The sequence below is a fragment of the Salmo salar genome, chromosome ssa11 (genome assembly GCF_905237065.1).
Source record: "Salmo salar chromosome ssa11, Ssal_v3.1, whole genome shotgun sequence".
Classification (NCBI taxonomy): domain Eukaryota; kingdom Metazoa; phylum Chordata; class Actinopteri; order Salmoniformes; family Salmonidae; genus Salmo; species Salmo salar.
The window spans coordinates 18636958-18656492 of NC_059452.1; the positions used below are offsets into that span (position 1 = coordinate 18636958).

At 43.8% G+C, this 19535-nt stretch overlaps 1 protein-coding gene across 5 annotated transcripts in view; it reads right to left on the minus strand.

Annotated features, from left to right (window-relative positions):
• LOC106562102 (protein-methionine sulfoxide oxidase mical2b) overlaps positions 1-19535 on the minus strand; it is a 47823-nt gene that overhangs the window by 13628 nt on the left and 14660 nt on the right. For 3 of the 5 annotated variants that reach the window (XM_014126691.2, XM_045689125.1, XM_045689124.1), the window contains exons 3-13: positions 12754-12961; positions 12145-12261; positions 10150-10251; positions 7923-8078; positions 7663-7763; positions 6833-7090; positions 6613-6728; positions 6385-6511; positions 6119-6215; positions 3011-3158; positions 1987-2186 (exon numbers count right to left, since the gene is read on the minus strand). In XM_014126691.2, the coding sequence (XP_013982166.1) occupies positions 1987-2186; positions 3011-3158; positions 6119-6215; positions 6385-6511; positions 6613-6728; positions 6833-7090; positions 7663-7763; positions 7923-8078; positions 10150-10251; positions 12145-12261; positions 12754-12961 (1630 nt within the window). Of the gene's footprint in view, positions 1-1986; positions 2187-3010; positions 3159-6118; positions 6216-6384; positions 6512-6612; positions 6729-6832; positions 7091-7662; positions 7764-7922; positions 8079-10149; positions 10252-12144; positions 12262-12753; positions 12962-13332; positions 13479-16345; positions 17012-17543; positions 17661-19535 lie in introns of all 5 variants that reach the window. The other 2 variants (XM_045689126.1, XM_045689123.1) reach the window with 2 other exon arrangements.

Sequence of the window (19535 nt, forward strand, 5' to 3'; positions counted from 1 at the left end):
CAGTGCACCCGCAATTGCTCCCATGACCAGTCAATCCTCTCCACCAGTATTTCCAGCGACCAGGAATCCATCACCTCCCGAGCGCGCTGCTTCCAACTTTCCTCCTGTGGCTTCCTCCTCTTCCGCTGCTTGGTCCTTTGGTGGTGGGTGGTTCTGTCACAGAAAATGTCGTACTCCTCACAGAAAATGTCGTATGGGAGAGAATAGGACCAAGGCGCAGCAGGTTTGTGGATACTCATGCTTTTAATGGTAAAACAAAAGGGCATCCACAGGAAAAACTAAATAATAGACAGTACTCACGACACGAACAGTTTTGCAGGCTCACAAACGCAGTGCAAAAACAACCACCCACAACCCCAAAGAAAAACACACACACCTATATAGGACTTCCAATCAAAGGCAACTCAACACACCTGCCTTCAATTGGAAGTCCCAATCACCAACACAACATTTAACAAACACAAACCACCTGCCACATCCTGACCAAGACTAACACAATTACGCCCTCTGCTGGTCAGGACGTGACAGTGACCTCTTAGAGACCATAAAGCTAGTACAACTGATGTCCCTGTGGCAATAATATGCTCTCTTCACCTTAGGCATCTCAGACCAGAAAATATCTGGAGTAAGGTGTAGTGTTTTCTCTCCAGGCATCCTAGACCCATACACTATCTGTAAGGTAGCCTGTACTGTGCTGTGCAGATGTGCATTCCTCTCATGCCAGACAACATGACTGATAGGGTTGTGCAACGCAGACCTCCTTTCAAAGGAAGCCAGATTAAATCTCATACTCTCTTTTACACCAGCTAAAGTGTCTCTAGAAAGACGTAACTTATCTGAAAGAGAGCAGGGGTCACCCAGACAAAAGAGATGAAATACATTAAAGACAGAGACAGCTTGATATGTAAAGAAATGGCCCTGGTGAAAACAATACAGTGAGAGGCTGGGCTTTTAATACAGTGGACACAGTGGAGTGGTAGGGCCAGTGACAGTGACGAGGTGTTAAAGTATCAAGTTTCAGGTTTTTTATTAGTAGTATGATCAGGATACACACGGTATACACTGTCCAACGAAATGCTTACTGCAGGTTCCTTCTGGACAATGCAACAACAATAAGAAAGAATAAAAAATGAGAAGACGAACATCAAGTAAATAGCTCAGTAGAATAGAATAAGTATAATACAGGAAGGCACAATTTATAGTTCAATATTTACACGTGTTATGGGGAAGGGGGGATTGGGGGGCTAGTATTTAAAATGTGCAGTATTTAGCAATAATAACAAGAGTCTGGTGGCAGCCGTTGTGATGTGGTGTAGCAAGAATGTGTGTGAGTGGATGTATCTACAGGGGTGCCAGGACAGAGCAGAAGGACTATATGCCTCTCCACCCTGTCTGCTCCTTAAGCGTTCAGAGCCAAACGCTTCTGCTGCATTTAAAAATAACTCTGACATGGGAAGGAGCCTTTTAAAAAAGGTCTAATGATAGAAAGGGCTGCTACTTCAATCAGACTACATAGAAAACTATGGGATATTTTGTGTGTGTGTGTGTGTGTGTGTGTGCGTGTGCGTGTGTGCGCGTGCGCGTGTGTGTCTGTGTGTATGAGTGCATATCCTAGGGAGTTTTTCCTAGCCACCGTGCTTCTTTCACATACTTTGCTTGCTGTTTGGGGTTTTAGGCTGGGTTTCTGTACAGCACTTTGAGATATCAGCTGATGTACGAAGGGCTATATAAATAAATTTGATTTGATTTGATTTATCTGTGTGGGTGTGTGTGTGTGTGTGTGTGTGTGTGTGTGTGTGTGTGTGTGTGTGTGTGTGTGTGTGTGTGTGTGTGTGTGTGTGTGTGTGTGTGCGCGTGTGTGTGTGCGTGTGTGTCTGTGTGTATGAGTGCATATCTGTGTGGGTGTGTGCGGGAGTGAAATCTGAAGTCTGGGGCTTCAGGACACACGTGTCTGCAGGGGGATTGGGTGAGGGGTGTGAGGCGTACCTGAGACGGGGAGGGGGGTGCCGCGGAACAGCTCGTAGAACTTGGAGAGGTAGGTGACCATTCTGGTCTTGTCTGGTTCCTGACCAGCAGCCATCTCCTTTCCAGTGGTGAAGGGCCGGATCCCAAGCTCCCGCTCAGCCACGTCACATGCCAGCTGGAGGTTGTTAGCCGAATCCTCCTCATTCAGCGAATCAAACTCTCTGAGGGAAACCGATTGAAATGATATCACGCGATGTTGTTGTAATGTTGTGTGGGTAACTAGGTGAAGGCTTTATAAGACTAAGCTGGCGTCAACATAGACGTTATGAAACAGTTCTAGTCTAGCAGTGTAGCCCTCACTTCACCACAAAGATGATGTCAGAAATAACAAACTGCCCTAGATACTGAGTGTGACATGTAATACATAGTTATGCTTTCCAAACTCCCTTTCACATACTATAGGGTTTTTCTAAAAGCGGTTGTGTCTTCTGTGTGCTTTGTTTCGTCACACCTATCAGTAACAGAGAGAGAGAGAGAGAGAACTGCCATCAAGAAAAAGGCTCTTCGATGAAGGTCAAATGTAATTCGCACCCACCACTTACATTTACTCTCACACAAAGACGGGCTGTGAGGGAGAGGCAGGGGCTTGTGTGTAGATAGTACACCAGGACATACATTGACATGAATGGGTTACTTTCATGCCTGGCATACTTTACATTACGCACTCACAGAAGGAGACAATATTACAGCGTGGGTGTAAGATGTTTTGCTATTACTGGTGTCTTGATGTAAATGTTAGCCTAATGAGGAAATTCACCATTACACAATATACAATAGAGGCATTTTATGAGGAGCCAGTCTATCGACTTAGAATGACGAAGTGCTACATGCCAGGGTGTGCCAAGAAGAAGTCTCACATATGGTTTATGAGGAGAAAAGAGAGTGAGTGCTGAGCTCATTTACAGTTACTGTAAGGTACATGAGGCCAGTCTTACTGTGGTAGTTTACAGGCTAGTTGTGTGTTGCAGTGTTTTGCTGTACGTACATGAGGTGGGATCTGAACCGGTGGATGAGGGCACAGAGAGCCAGGCCGCTCTGCCATGAGGTGGTCAGGTCTGTCACGCTCACGTTCCTGTAGCCCTCGGTCTGTTTCTGACACCACGTCAGCAGCCTGACCGGCCTGATCTCCGACTCTACACACACAGACAGGAACAAGCTGTTCAGTATGGAGAAAATGGCATGAAAAAGGGAGGCACTACCTAAGCTGGTCCAATAAGAACATAGATGTTTGTTTTCCATTGCCCTATTTTCCATTTGTGTGACTGTCCTCGTCTATCAGTCTATCAGTGTTTTGTCACTTGTTATGTGTTGTGTTTTTGTGGACACCAGGAAGAGTAGTGGTCCCGTGTGGTTCAGTTGGTAGAGCATGGTGTTTGCAACGCCAGGGTTGTGGGTTCAATTCCCACGGGGGACCAGTATGGGATTTTTTTTTAATGAAATGTATGCATTCACTAATGTCAGTCGCTCTGGATAAGAGCGTCTGCTAAATGACTAAAATGTAGCTGATGCTTCTGCTAGAAGCTAATGGGGATCCAAATAAATAAAATACTTAACACAACCCAGCTAACAGCCACCCACCCACTCACCTGGCAACACAACCACAGAGCTAACAGGAAGTGAGATCATAGATGTGGGACAGTGACAGCAGGTGACGTTAATGAGAGGTAAGACTGATAAGAGGTAAGTTAGAATAGGGGCTGAAGTATGCATATGACTCTGTCAGGACATGTTGAACCTGTCTGTCATTGTGTAATAGGACCCATGGTTGTGTAACATGGGGTTTAGTGCATTATGTAGAGGCCAGGGTGTGCTTAAAGAGATACAGTATGCATGGAAAAAACATTTTCTGATGATGGAGACAAAAATCCCATCAGTTTATAATGAGGTCAGTTCTCCTTGAATAACTGCTGTAAACTTTCCAGTATTAATGTTTAACATGATCCATGGGGCCAAAAATATCTTGAAACGTAACCAGCTAGACTTTGTTAGGTCTGGTATCTGAGAACATCCTGAAGATATCATTGATGCGTTTAACTACTAGTGTATCAAGTCATGTTTTTCCTTTTCACAATACACAGAACCACCAGCTTTGGCCTCCAATAAAATGATCAATGTAGGGGGGTGGGGGCTGTACCCTATATGACCCTGTCCACAGTCAAGTGGCTCCCACCTCACCAGAACGCCGCTCTCACCATGGATCATTGAAAAAACAAACCTCAGACGGCGACTTATTTCCTAAGCAAAGATTAATGCGGGTCAGTACTCAGTCTGACATTCCTGTTAGTGAGAGAAAAGGTCTGCCTCACCTTAAAGACTGCTGTGGGCCTTTGTCTCAGAACACTCCCAGAGCACAGGGAATGGTTAGAGAACTCAATAGAACTAGAGTGGAATGGCTTATCTTCTCCTAACTTTGGGTAAATAGCCACTGAATGAACGAGTGCTGCAGATATTTTAGCCCATGAAACCGAAGGGACCGAACCGTCATCATTTTCAAATGAGTTACTTGAACCAGTTGAATAGACATCACAGCATGTTCTGTAGGTTGGAGCCATTCACTGGATCAGAGGTACAGTTTAAGTCGGAAGTTTACATACACATAGGTTGGCGTCATTAAAACTCATTTTTCAACCACTCCACAAATTTCTTGTTAACAAACTATAGTTTTGGCAAGTCGGTTAGGAAATCTACTTTGTGCATGACACAACTCATTTTTCCAACAATTGTTTACAGACAGATTATTTCACTTATAATTCACTGTATCACAATTTTAGTGAGTCAGAAGTTTACATACACTAAGTTGACTGTGCCTTTAAACAGCTTGGAAAATTCCAGAAAATTATGTCATGGCTTTAGAAGCTTCTGATAGGCTAATTTACATCATTTGAGTCAATTGGAGGTGTACCTGTGGGTGTATTTCAAGGCCTACCTTCAAACTCAGTGCCTCTTTGCTTGACATCATGGGAAAATCAAAAGAAATCAGCCAAGACCTCAGAAAAAAATTGTAGACCTCCACAAGTCTGGTTCATCCTTGGGAGCAATTTCCAAATGCCTGAAGGTACCACGTTCATCTGTACAAATAATAGTACGCAAGTATAAACACCATGGGACCACGCAGCAGTCATACCTCTCAGGAAGGAGACGCGTTCTGTCTCCTAGGGATGAACGTACTTTGGTGGGAAAAGTGCAAATGAATCCCAGAACAACAGCAAAGGACCTTGTGAAGATGCTGGAGGAAACAGGTACAAAAGTATCTATATCCACAGTAAAATGAGTTCTATATCGACATAACCTGAAAGGCCGCTTAGCAAGGAAGAAGCCACTGCTCCAAAACCGCCATAAAAAAGCCAGACTATGATTTGCAACTGCACATGGGGGCAAAGATCGTACTTTTTGGAGAAATGTTCTCTGGTCTGATGAAACAAAAATACAACTGTTTGGCCATAATGACCATTGTTATGTTTAGAGGAAAAAGGTGGCAGCATCATGTTGTGGGGGTGCTTTGCTGCAGGAGGGACTGGTACACTTCACAAAATGGATGGCATCATGAGGTAGGGAAATTATGTGGATATATTGAAGCAACATCTCAAGACATCAGTTAGGAAGTTAAAGCTTGGTCGAAAAAGCGTGTGCGAGCAAGGATCCTACAAACCTGACTCAGTTACACCAACTCTGTCAGGAGGAATGGGCCAAAATTCACCCAACTTATTGTGGGAAGCTTGTGGAAGGCTACCAAAAACATTTGACCCAAGTTAAACACTTTAAAGGCAATGCTACCAAATACTAATTGGGTGTATGTAACCTTCTGATGCACTGGGGATGTGATGAAAGAACTAAAAGCTGAGATAAATAATTCTCTCTACTATTATTCTGACATTTCACATTCTTAAAATAAAGTGGTGATCCTAAGTGACCTAAAACAGGGAATTTTTACTAGGATTAAATGTCAGGAATTGTGAAAAACTGAGTTTAAATGTATTTGGCTAAGGTGTATGTAAACTTCCGACTTCAACTGTAAGTCCATACTAGACACACTGTACTAAAGCCTCCCAACTCCACAGTCTCTCTGGCCTCTTTTGTATCGTGTGTGGCTCACCTCGTCTGGCCAGGTTCACAGGGCGACGTATTGTACCATTACGCACCAGAGAGCACGACTTCACTGGCAGCTCTCCATTGATGTACAGGTGACGCACCTGGAAGAAATAACAAAGAGACACAGCTGAGATTTAGGCAGAAGAAGAGATAAGAAGACAAGCACAGTCCATCCTTCTTGTGTTAATGTTAAGGGTGAATCTGTTATTGGTGACAGGAAAAAGTGAATACTGCAGTAAACAATGTGATCCTTGAGAATGTCTTTCGTACCTGGTTTTGCCTGACACAGGTGGAGATGAGGTTGGGATACCGAGTCCCAGGGTCAATGGTGTACTGCTCAAAGTTTTTGGCAATGTTTTCAGTGGTTGTCTGCGGCAGAATTCTGTAAAGACTCTCCCTGGAGAAATGCATATATTTAGTGTGTGTGTGTGTGTGTGTGTGTGTGTGTGTGTGTGTGTGTGTGTGTGTGTGTGTACAGTATGTGTGCTGACCACTGACCTCTCAGCTAGCACCTCCAGAGGGGTCATGCCCTCAGCCCACCTTTTCACCATCCAGGCTGAGTCAAAAGCAGCCAGGAAGCCTCTCGCACACCCTGTACCCATGGGCCAGAACGGCTGCACACACAAACACATAACAGTACATTTTGCTGAACATGCACATGTAGTTTTATTTTACCATTTTAAAGCATGATTAAACACTGTTGTGACAGCCTCCTCACCTCTAACAAGCTGTCCCCAACCAGTGCCACCAGTAGCTGGCGTCCGAAGCGTTCTCTGACTAGCGCTGCGTTCTCCGAAGCATACATGCTGGTGAAGTCAAACATGGCCACGTCCGGCTGGCCACAGGCATTTATGGCAAAGTCCAGCGTGGGAAGCTGGTAGTTGGTGCCAAAGTCAGCAGCTTCGCGGGCGTAACCCAGCAGAGCTTCCTGGTTCACATTCTCACTGCTCAGCAGCATCTCTGTGTCTATGTAGTCCTACGAGACAAAGTCAGGGGAATTGTGTTTATGAGAGACCATGACCAAAAGGATGAAGTCAAAGAGGTTAAATGAGATGCAACATTGATACCCTAGGTGTAACAACAGTTATTCAGCTCGTATATTGGAGGACCATTAAAGATGGATGCTCTTGAAATTGTACTGTGACGCCAGTCTCAAAGTCCCACTTTGTCTTTATGAATGAATTCATGGGATGACTCATGCAGAACCCTGGCAATTGAAGTGAGAGCAGGCGCTGAGAGGGAGTCATAAGCCAGTGAAATATGTGCTCCTTTAGGGATGTTTATAACACTTAGCTTTCATGGATGTCATTGTGGTGCCCGCCCAGCTCATGGGCTGTTCAGCTGGCAGACCACCAAGGATGAGATTCCTCCGACCCAGCACCCTCCTCTATTAACTCCTCACCTCTCCTTCTCTCTCCCCCTCTCTCTCTGTCTTTCTCTTCCTCTCTCTCTCACACACATCTGAATGCAACACCCTCAGACAGCAAGAAAAATCGGCCCGCGTCTGAATCTAGTTGATGATCCCTGATCTAAACAATGATTGCTCACATGAATGATGACCCCCTTGTCCAGTAGGCTCTGCTTCTTCGCTGTCATGACAAAGTAGTGTGTGTTGTCCTTGTAGTACACAATGTTCTCCAGGTCAATACCTGCAACAAATGACAGACACAGACAGGAAGGTTAAAACCCCCCATGATAATGACAGGGTTGAAGATTGCTGTTGTTTGACAATGTGTGGATTTAAGTGCATTCTGAGGGAAGTCTGCTCCTCTGGCTGACTCATTGTCTGTGGTGGATTTCAGGCCCACCTGTCTCCTCTTTGAGGTCCAGGAAGAACTTCTGGTTAAAGATGAAGGCCACACCACTGATCTCCTCCACCTTGGCCTCGGCCGTGGTGTTCCTGTTGACAAAGTTGGCCGTGATGGCGATAGCCAGCTTACCACGGAACTCCTTCCTCTTGAACCCTGAGAGCGAGAGAAAGAGGGGGAGAGAAAAAGAGGGGAAGAGAGAGAGAAAGAGAGACAGGGATGGGATGTTACTATTCTCTGGCCAGGCCTGCGGAGGCATACTAATCCAGAGGAAATCTAGCACTGAGCTGTAATCACAGGCCAGTTATTTTAGGATCAGAGAGGCTTGTTACCGATGTGATACTGTTTATATCACCAGGGGAGCAAAAGCCTCGGCGGGAGAGTTGGGTCAGTACTAAAATGTTCTGATCTAATAAATGTGTTTTCCAGGTTGAATAACTTTCACAACTTTAGGTGGAGTAGAGTGCAGCCACTCCTTACATGAACTGGACTATCGTTTTTTTCACGGTGAGATTTTACAATATATACTATTATTGGCTGCATTTGCTTACACTTCTGCTATTTAGGATATCAACCACAATAGAACAGAATCAGTTCCTCTTCAGATAGAAACATTGGGGAAATGCTTCTTGCATTAAAGAGTTAATTGCCATCCTCTCACTGATGCTGAAAAGTTTTTTGTTGTTAATGGAGACATTTTAGAGGTTCATTTAACATAAACTTTCTGTGTCCTATCCAGGGCCAAACATAACTGCAGACAAGCCTTAAAATAGACTGAACCATGGGCTCAGACGTTTAATGCCAGACTACTATTCACTTGGAATTCCTGTTGGTGCTATTCTCACAGTTACGGTTTTATAAAAAGCTTTCTGACTTTTTAAATGACATGCAAAACCTTGCCTTTGTGCAAGAGAATATGGTGATATCATTTTTAAACGTCTCTTTGTGGTGTCAAAGCTCCACCAAAGCTCCTTAAAGCCTGGAAAAGGCAACCAACCACAGCCAATACCCGGGATACTGTATGTCACTGCAGGCTGTATGTCCCACAGGCCACATGTTAGTATGCTTATAACTGTCCTGGGGAAGAGGAGGGTTCTGCACCAAAGCCCTTCAGTGAAAGAAAATACCTCCTCATTACCTCTAGACCTGTGACTCAGGAAGGAAAGGAGGATGAATGTTCTAATGTGTTCAGCCTCTCTTCCTCCTACAAAATAATGTATGAGCTTCTGAGAGACGCTGTTCTAGGAGGAGGTAGCATTTTAATATGAGCCAGAAATGTTCCATTACGGTCACTGCTATTTCACTGGGGCATTTCCCCTCCTCACATCACTCTTCCCAATGCAGCTGTGTTCCTCTCAGACGATTAGCTGGGTACAGAACAGATTGCGGTATATTTAACCCTCCTCTCAGACAGGGCTTGCATGGCAGTTCAAAAGTAGAAGGACTTCTAAAAAGAAAGTTTTCCTCAGGCTTTTCGTCATCCAACGATGACCTAAACGTCTCGTTGTTTGGAGACAGAAAATGCCCTTTTTAGGAATAAGTATCTGATGTGGATTGGTGAGGGGATGACGGGCATCTGTGAGGGAGAGTCCAACATGCATGCATCAACAGTTGAACAGCATCCAGATGACAACACACACAGGGCCCAAGATCTTTTTGATTAAGGTACAGAGAGATGGTGAGTTCATGTGTAACCTTGCCCTTTGAAGGAGACGTTAATGACATCACATAGGGTATCGTTTTACAGAGGTGAGTTTCATTTTATGGCTTCCTAACTTTCTTGGATGAGACTATGCCTTTTTAAATTGATGCTTTTTGTAGCCAAAAGCTTCAGCCAACAACAATTGTATGTTTCTTAGTTACAGTTGTTAGGCTGTTATCCAGACAAAATAATGATATAAGAAAGGTGTCCTGGATATTATTTGAAACAAGCCACTGTCAACAAAGCTACATAAACATAAGTTTCAATATAGAAATTGTGTTTGAAGGCGCTTCAGATAATATCCAACTGCATTTGAACTTGGAGCTAAATTTAGCTTTGGAGCAAGTAGTGTTTAGTAAACATATTGAGCATCTCAGAGAGAGCCATTCCACGGATGTAATCACATGATATCATATACAGTACCATATCACCATATCCTATGTCTGGGGTCAGATCATTAACGGTATGTAGATATACTCTGCATGGATACAGCCCGTCACCCTCCCATCCCTCCAGAGTTCTCACCTTCCAGGGTATTTCTCCTCCCATCAGCCCCCACCACCACGTCAAAGTCAATACTAGCCACGGGGTGATCGGCAGGCCTGATCTCAGCTCTCCAGCCAGGCCCTGAAACACATACAGAGGAGAGGAGGGAGAGTGGGAAGGGAGGAGAGGAGGGGAGAGAAGGTCAGTACAGTTCACAGGGACACACACCTCAAACAAACACACTTATCAGTATACAAGCGGGTAGAGTTCAACCCAGATAGAGAGAATGAGAGGACGCGGGCTTGAGAAACAGACAAAACATTTACTTGGTTGCTCTTTTGGCCTGTTATTTCTGGGGAACAATATTTATGATGCCTATCAACACCAGTGGGGAAAAGGGTTTGCTAATCCTGACAGCTCTCAACAAAGAGGGTGACACAGAGGCCACACACATTGTGTCATTTAGCTCAGCAGACTATACCATGCTGTAATTATATAAGATGTTGATTAATGTCAGTATCACTTGTACTGTGTAATTGATACCAGAGCGCTAGCTAGCTACAGTATATAATTCAATATGTTACAGCGTTTTAGTACATAGTGGATCAAATGTGGTGAATAATGTCAGCCACAGAGGCAGTGTGAGGCCCCAGCAGCGTTGGGTTGGCTGTCTATCAGCTGTGTAATATCACCATGTCAAAAATGCATTCCATCATGTCAAGGACACCGAGCACCCCGTGACAGCAAAACTAGGGGGACCATTCTGTATCCAAATTTAGTAAAGACTCTTGTTTTTATCCGTTGGTTGACGTCGCTGTCGAGGATGCCACATGGGATAGCTAATGACCCCCAGTCCAGGAGTCCAATCAACAAAACTCTGAAGGAGAGAGGGGGGTCAAGTGTAGAAGTATTTCAGATAGCCAGCCTTTCAGCTCGGCGCCACATCACCACACACCACGCAGCATTCACACCTTGAAGCAGCTAGTACTGTACTGTTATAAGAACTTGGTCGAGGGGGCACGGTTGTAATTACACTGGCTAATCAGCTCTTAATTAACTTCCACAGCCGTAATTTGGCTCTAGTGCTCCTTAAACAAAGCCAATAGGTCTGCTCTGCTCACTGATATTACTGTGTGCTCTGCTCAGCAGCAGCCATAAAATAACATTAGCATCTGGGGAGGTTGCTAACCATTAGCAGCTGAATAGGAATGGTGAAGCAATGATTATGACTTTTAAACATTTGATTTCCATGGCAATGCAAATATCAAATTAAAGGGTGATCAGTGCACTGCTGTAACAGTGCTGCTGTTTACTGCTGGTTGCCAAGGAGATTCACTGTTGAATGGGGGAGGCAGAACTACTCTAACAGGTACTAGTTGTGGACTGCAGTAACTCCCTGTAGCTCAAGGTACAGTGCTGTAAAGCAGCAGAATGGGAGAGAATATACTGTGTTGGGATCCTCTGGGCAGCCACATACAAATGTAGGATCTTAATTTGATCAACCTGTTGCAGGAGAACTTTCCTGCAATGCATGAAATGTTAAACTTGTAGCGTATTTGAGGTTTTTCAAAATGATTCTAAAGTTTGTCATTTCCACTTTGAATTTTCATACTGTATTTTCCCTTAAGATAAATGTATCAACCTCTACAAAAATGTTCATTAATTATAATCCACATAATAATTCCCATTTCCTGTTGCTGCAGGATTATTTTCCTGCTGTAGCAAACTGGCTCAAATTAAAATCCTACATCTGTAACAGTCTTACTGACTGTTGCAAAGCTAATGTTAAGGTGCACTGTTGATGTTCTCTAAATGCATTCATAAAGCCCTTCAACCCCAACTAACCTGTCTGCTATTGAAAGTCTGGTCCCAAATGCTGTAACCTAGCCCTTGCCTGAACACTGAACTACATCCAAAAGACCCGGAAGGGTGACCAGAAAGGAGCAGAGATGATGGGTACTAGGCCAATGTTGATGGATTTCAATGGACATATAGCTACTGCAAGTGACGACCTGTAAGTGGACTGTCACTCACCGTCATCCTCCTGGTTTTCTAGAGGTTCCAGCAGCTTGACAAACTCCACATTGACGTGGAACTCCACAGCTGCGAGCAGGGCGATCTTCAGCAGCATGAGCTGGAGCTGACGAATACCTGGCAAACAAAGACAAGAATCAGGAGGTCTTAGAACCATGCAAGAAACCCAGCTGGCTTTTCTGGCTTATCTAATACAGTACCTAGTACATGCACACTGCACAGGCATCCATGCATTTACACATTATACACACACTTGACAGCTGTAGAAAGATTTGCTTTTAACAGCAGCAGTTGGCAGCTCTGCTTTGTATCTCTGTAGCTAAGAGCAGGTGGAAGGTTCCCCTTCCATGGCTTACAACCTTGACATTATGCAATGGAAGGTATTGGCAGCATCAAGCATCAAAATTGCTTTGGAGGGGAATAGGATACAATAGCATAATCATAAGCTAAGAACATGAATCCAACAATATCGATAAGCAAAATATTCCGTTGCAAAAGTAAGTACATGTCGGGCAATGGGAAACGGCTGTTATTAATAACAACTGTTATGGCTGTACGGGCGGAAAGGTTTCCTGATGAGATGTTTACCCCACATGTAAAGGTACTTACTGATGTGGTCTATGGCTCCAGCACAGAATTTGCCGTAGAACTTCTTAGCCCCGAGGCCCTTGAGGTCGTGGATGGTGTAGGGCCACAGGTGCAGCACGTTGTTCCTGGAGAAGGTGTCCCTCTTCTCAATCACCACCACCTTGGCCCCCAGCAGAGCCAGCTCGATGGCCGTCCGCAAGCCACATGGGCCTCCCCCGATGATAAGGCACTACAGGGACAAGAATGACAGAGGGACACCATTATCATTATGAATGCAAATAAATAGGACTCAAAATTGTATTTCAGTCACATTTCTGTTACACAAAATGCAATACATGTGTACATCATAACCATATGCCTGCCAAAGAGATCATATACTGTATACGTGCATTATCACCATAATAAATAATATTACTGAAAATAGAATCATTGTTTAAACCTGTAGACATACTCAATAGCAGATGAAATATGAGGGGATGAGTTGATGAGTGTTTACTGTATATTGCCAAGTAAACAGACAGAGTGCCTAGGGTGGATGTTTATGGTGACAGTATGTTGTGTGTTACTCTGACCCAGCGCTGGGAGAGTATGTGTCATTACCTCAACTGTAGATCCTTATTACAGCCTAGTCCTATCAAAGACATGATTCATGCATCTGCCTCCCTCAAATATGCATGAAGTCAGTTCTTGTGGGTTAAAGGATCCTTCTGAGAATGTGTGGCGAGAACATGACTTCATCCAGCCTTCTAGAAAGGATGAGAAGGGACTTTTTTGGAGTGTTAGTTCTTCTGAGGAATCATCTCACTATCCAACCACTCTTGAGTCAGACAGTAGCCCCTGTAGTGGCCAACGAGTTGGGCTGCTTCCTGTTTCCTTATCCTTATAACCAATCAGAGCCTCTCTCAACCAGGCTCAGCCATCTCAGCCCACTGTGACCTTTTCATTTCAGATCCCTTATTTCCTCCCCAGCCCAGTCAACCCACACACCTGACCTCTAAATCCCCAGCCGTATATTTGAACAGCGGGACTCACTTCCTGTCACCCTGTGTGTCTGCCTGAAGGGCCACAGGAACTCCCAGGTGTCACTCCGATCAGTATTGTGACACGATCGTGTTTCAGCACCAGCCTCAGGGGCCTTATCATGTTTGTATACTGTAGCTCTGTGCTGAATGGGGTATACTCTCTCTCTTTTTCTCTAGCTCTCTATCCTTCTCTCTCTCTCGTTCTCCCACTCGCTCTCCTTCACTTTCTCTCCCCCCTCTATCCCCGCCCCCTTCTCTCTCTCTCTCTCTCTCTCTCTCTCTCTCCCGCTCTCTCCCAGGGTGCTGTTTACAGAGCTAAACGTGCCAGCTGCCCAGATCACACCATAAATGGTACCGCTGCTCCCGGCAATAAAAATAAGATTGGGCTTTAGTCATTCTGTTTTCTCATTCTGCGTGTGTGAGTCTGCTGCAGGGTGTCATCAGGAGGCGAAGGAGAACATAACATTAGCAGCCTAGGGGTAAGAGTACGAGGTATTCAATACTCATCGGGTATACTAGTCAAACCCAGGTGGCTGTGCGTGGCTGTGTCTGGACAGGCCTGGCCCAGTTCTTTTCATCACGACGGGTGATTAAAGTGAATGGGCTCTTTAAACATTGTCAGGAGAATCAGACAGTCACTGAGACGTGCCAGGTGTGTTAAGCATCACCGCCACAGAGGAAAAAGAAAAAAACATGTGGAACAATGCCTTATTCACAAACACAGAACAACATCAGCTCAGTTTATTCAGATGTGCCTAACCACACAATCCCCTGATATGAGCTAGATAATCACTATCAAAGCACTACTTTTGTTTTAGTCTATCTCTATGGTGCTATGAGAGACGAGTGGTTTGTTTTTCCTGTTTCTATGCGATGCTGTGTTATCGCAGATGGGAGGGCTTCCTGAGGGCCCACTGCAGTTCTGCTGAGTCAGACCACAGCTACTTCCTGTCTGTCCCCCACCTGTGACCTCACCCCCTCACCAGGAGTGGAAGACCCCCCCACCCCACCTCACCTTTCACTTCTCTCCCGTTCATTACTTACTGCACCTGGAGCCCTATTAGCTGTCAATCAAATCAAAATCAAATCAAAGTTTATTGGCCACGTACACAGTTTATCATACTCAGATCATGCAGAATGTAGACTGGAGGCCAACTCAAACATGCTTATCAAAATGGAAAGTGGACACAATGTCAGGCAGTTGGTAATTATTTTCTGCTAGAGTCCTGATCAATCTATGGAGCTCAAAACTATAGGATACTGCTGAACCAAGCATTATCCTCCATAACTGCACTGTTTTTGAATGAATACAAATGACTTGTTATACTCTACGGAGTACAGTATGTCTACGGAGTACAGTATGTCCTCTAAGATCATAGACATTAGCTAACTGGTGGTCTCCAGTGTGTTCATGCTGCCAGCCAGGTTAGATTGACAGGAACACCACCCAACACTGGGCTGAGTGGAGCTCCTTAACACACATGCTTATTCTGGCTTCACCGGAGTAAAACAAACTGACTGTGTGTGTGAGTGAGCGAGCGGAGCCCGTGCACCTGCAGACATGATGTGATGCCTCACTAGCTTGGCTCAGCGCACAGTGGTGGCTCACGCTGTTTTGGGACAAAACGTCAGACTTAAGGTACTCAACTGAGAGAGACCACCGGGAAAGCCACAACATGAACTGGCAACCCTCGCAGACAGCCATCTGAGACTTCATGGGAATTAGAAGAGGAGAAAAGGTGCAATACTCCTGTCTGAGCATGAAATAGGCCTGAGAAACAGGCAAGGAGGGCACAGTGTGTCTCTGAACTTTCAAATCATACCGTAGAAGGTTCCATACAGTGAATTATTTGCTCAGTGGAAGCACACTTTTCCACAGTATCAAACCATATAATTAAGGGATATCAAGAGAGGATGCCAAGCATGGAAATGTTGATGACACACTGTTCAATGATGGGCCATCTAGGGTGAGATTTACGAGCATGGCATAGACAACCTGTTATAAAGGAGAGCTCCTCTACAATGAGGGGGGAAATACAGTAGGAAATAAAAAACAGTTGTTCTGTCTTTAATGCTAACCCACATTCAGTGGGTTGTGAAGTAACGAGTTCATGTCTTCACTGTAGTTTCGTCTAAAGAGCAGGAGACTGGGGAATTGAACAGTGTAATAAACAATAATAAACAATAATACAATGAAAACGTTTCCATGTGATTCATACATGAGGTATGTGCCAACATTATAGAGGCATAAAAGTTCACATAAGAAAAAGGAAATGAAATGTAGCACTTATGATTGAAGGTATTTCATGAATGCACAAACCATTCCAAACATATTACCTAGCTCAAGGAGAATTATGTTTGCACAACGGAGACTACAAACTATCAAGCTATTTGCCATTTCATTTAATTAGGCTATTACTGCAATAATAGTATATGTCATAATGTGGAGTTAGATTGCCTAATAATTAGAGGGCTTACTTTGTAATTGTGATGTAGAAATGCAGAGAACACACAAATCAGATCCTTAATAGAAAACAGTGTCTGTATTTTGTTGAGGTATACTGGCGCTGAAGTGCAGGTCAGGAGCTCACCTTCAGGACATAGCCGGTCCAAATAGTTTCCATAGAATCTGGCACTGGACAGCGGCACCGCCCTGGAAAACTAATCGTCTCTCTCACTGGGCCTCTTCCCACTCCAGCTCACTTCTCCAGACCTCTCAGATGAGACGAGCACAAAGCAACTCTGACACTTTTAAAATAAGCTTGTCAGATCTCGGGCTCAAGAAGCCACTTCAACAGGCCTAAAGCACTTACATTTAACAGCATAATCAGTGAAAGAAACTAAGCCCAGTAACATGTGTCCTATGACCATTCTGTTCAGTGTATCTGCTTCGTATTTAAAAAATATTAATATGGGCCTTCATTGTGTTCCTCATTAAAAACGTATATAGAAGAAACCAACAGTAGGTGTGTGTCATTAGCATTATAACCAGGTGTATGCAGTAACAAACTGGGGATGACTTCATATCCTATACAGATTGTAGCTCCAGCAGGCTCCAGAGGCTGGGTGAGGAATGCTATCACGTTATTATTCCCTGTGAACCACCACCAAACCCTAACTCATCGCTTAAGCCATCCACTCCTTGTGAAGAAAGTAAAGTCATTTAATCACAACAGGAGAGCCATATACTGTACCACTATCTGTGGGAGATGTCCGTCAATCATTTTACGCCTTTAATCTCCTATTCTGTAAACAGACTTCAAACATAAGAAGAGAGGGTAAGTTGAATTCTAGCCTATGTTTTTTACAAGGTCGTTTCTCCTTCAGAAAATACACTTCCATCCACACAGCCAGAGTAATAAAATACTTATGTGAATCTCTCCTACTGTACCAACAGTATGGTTAATTACCCAGAACTCAGAGACTGTACTGTACATCTGTTTTATTACTTTGATCAATAAGGCTATTCAGCGCTGTCCTGTGGCTTGTCAGACTGAGGAAACCTAGCTGAAACTCTTTGGCACGGGACTAAAGACAATCAGACACTTTAAATGAAAGGTTCATTAGAACTGGGATAGCACCTAATCATGGCATACTCTCAGATCAAGGGGGTATATGGTGTTCCAACCGGGTTTATAGTTGGTATCAGAGAGAACTAGTAAAATCTGTCTTATTTTGGATAACTTAAAACACACTTTAATAATATCTGGGCAGGGTTCCAACCTTTCAGGAGGGCCCAATAAAGAACACCACCCTCTCAGTAGAACTAAGGAAAATAATCACACTTACTGAGTGATGCTGTCTGTGGCTGTGTGTTATGAAAGCATTCTGGTGACTGATTGAGGGTGCTGTGTAGCTTTGTAATGCACCATTCTGCCAAGCTGAAAGGGGCAAGACTCTGTAGAGCTGTGGATGAGGAGGAATGAGGATAGTGCTGAAGTGAGTTACAGTAAAGGCGTTGGCATGCTTCCAAGCCGAAACAGTTCGGAAGAGTTTGTGCATATATTATGATGACATTTTGTGGCGTTTGTACGTTTTGGACTTCAGTGAGGATTTTTTCATCTGTTAGAGAAATACTGCATCTGCACCCAAACATCTAAGTTAGATGTAAAATTGCGCGACTAAGATCTCCTCTGCAAAAATGTCAAAATTAATGACATATTTGTTGAGTTATCTTAGATTAAATCTGACTATTTTGAGGAAGTATATACTGGCTATGAGGTCTCAAAATGTACAGTTGAAGTCGGAAGTTTACATACACTTAGGTTGGAGTCATTAAAACTCGTTTTTCAACCACTCCACAAATTTCTTGTTAACAAACTATAGTTTTGGCAAGTCGGTTAGGACATCTACTTTGTGCATGACACAACTCATTTTTCCAACAATTGTTTACAGACAGATTATTTCACTTATAATTCACTGTATCACAACTCCAGTGAGTCAGAAGTTTACATACACTAAGTTGACTGTGCCTTTAAACAGCTTGAAAAATTCCAGAAAAGGATGTCATGGCTTTAGAAGCTTCTGATAGGCTAATTTACATCATTTGAGTCAATTGGAGGTGTACCTGTGGGTGTATTTCAAGGCCTACCTTCAAACTCAGTGCCTCTTTGCTTGACATCATGGGAAAATCAAAAGAAATCAGCCAAGACCTCAGAAAATAAATTGTAGACCTCCACAAGTCTGGTTCATCCTTGGGAGCAATTGCCAAACGCCTGAAGGTACTACGTTCATCTGTAACAAACAATAGTACGCAAGTATAAACACCATGGGCCCACGCAGCCGTCATACCGCTCAGGAAGGAGACGCGTTCTGTCTCCAAGAGATGAACGTACTTTGATGTGAAAAGTGCAAATCAATCCCAGAACAACAGCAAAGGACCTTGTGAAGATGCTGGAGGAAACAGGTACAAAAGTTTCTATATCCACAGTAAAACGAGTCCTATATCGACATAACCTGAAAAGCCGCTCAGCAAAGAAGAAGCCACTGCTCCAAAACCGCCATAAAAAGCCAGACTACAGTTTACAACTGCACATGGGGACAAAGATCGTACTTTTTGGAGAAATGTGACCAAACAGAAACTGTTTGGCCATAATGACCATCGTTATGTTTGGAAGAAAAAGGGGGAGGCTTGCAAGCTGAAGAACACCATCCCAACCATGAAGCACGGGGGTGGCAGCATCATGTTGTGGGGGTGCTTTGCTGCAGGAGGGACTGGTGCACTTCACAAAATAGATGGCATCATGAGGTAGGAAAATTATGTGGATATATTGAAGCAACATCTCAAGACATCAGTCAGGAAGTTAAAGCTTGGTCGTAAATGGGTCTTCCAAATGGACAATGACCCCAAGCATACTTCCAAAGTTGTGGAAAAATGGCTAAAGGACAACAAAGTCAAGGTATTGGATTGGCCATCACAAAGCCCTGACCTCAATCCCATAGAAAATTTGTGGGCAGAACTGAAAAAGCGTGTGCGAGCAAGGAGGCCTACAAACCTGACTCAGTTACACCAGCTCTGTCAGGAGGAATGGGCCAAAATTCATTGAGTGTATGTAAACTTCTGACCTACTGGGAATGTGATGAAAAAAATAAAAGCTGAAATAAATCATTCTCTCTACTATTATTCTGACATTCACATTCTTAAAATAAAGTTGTGATCCTAACTGACCTAAAACAGTGAATTTTTATTAGGATTAAATGTCAGGAATTGTGAAAAACTGAGTTTAAATGTATTTGGCTAAGGTGTATGTAAACTTCCGACTTCAACAATACCATTGCCGC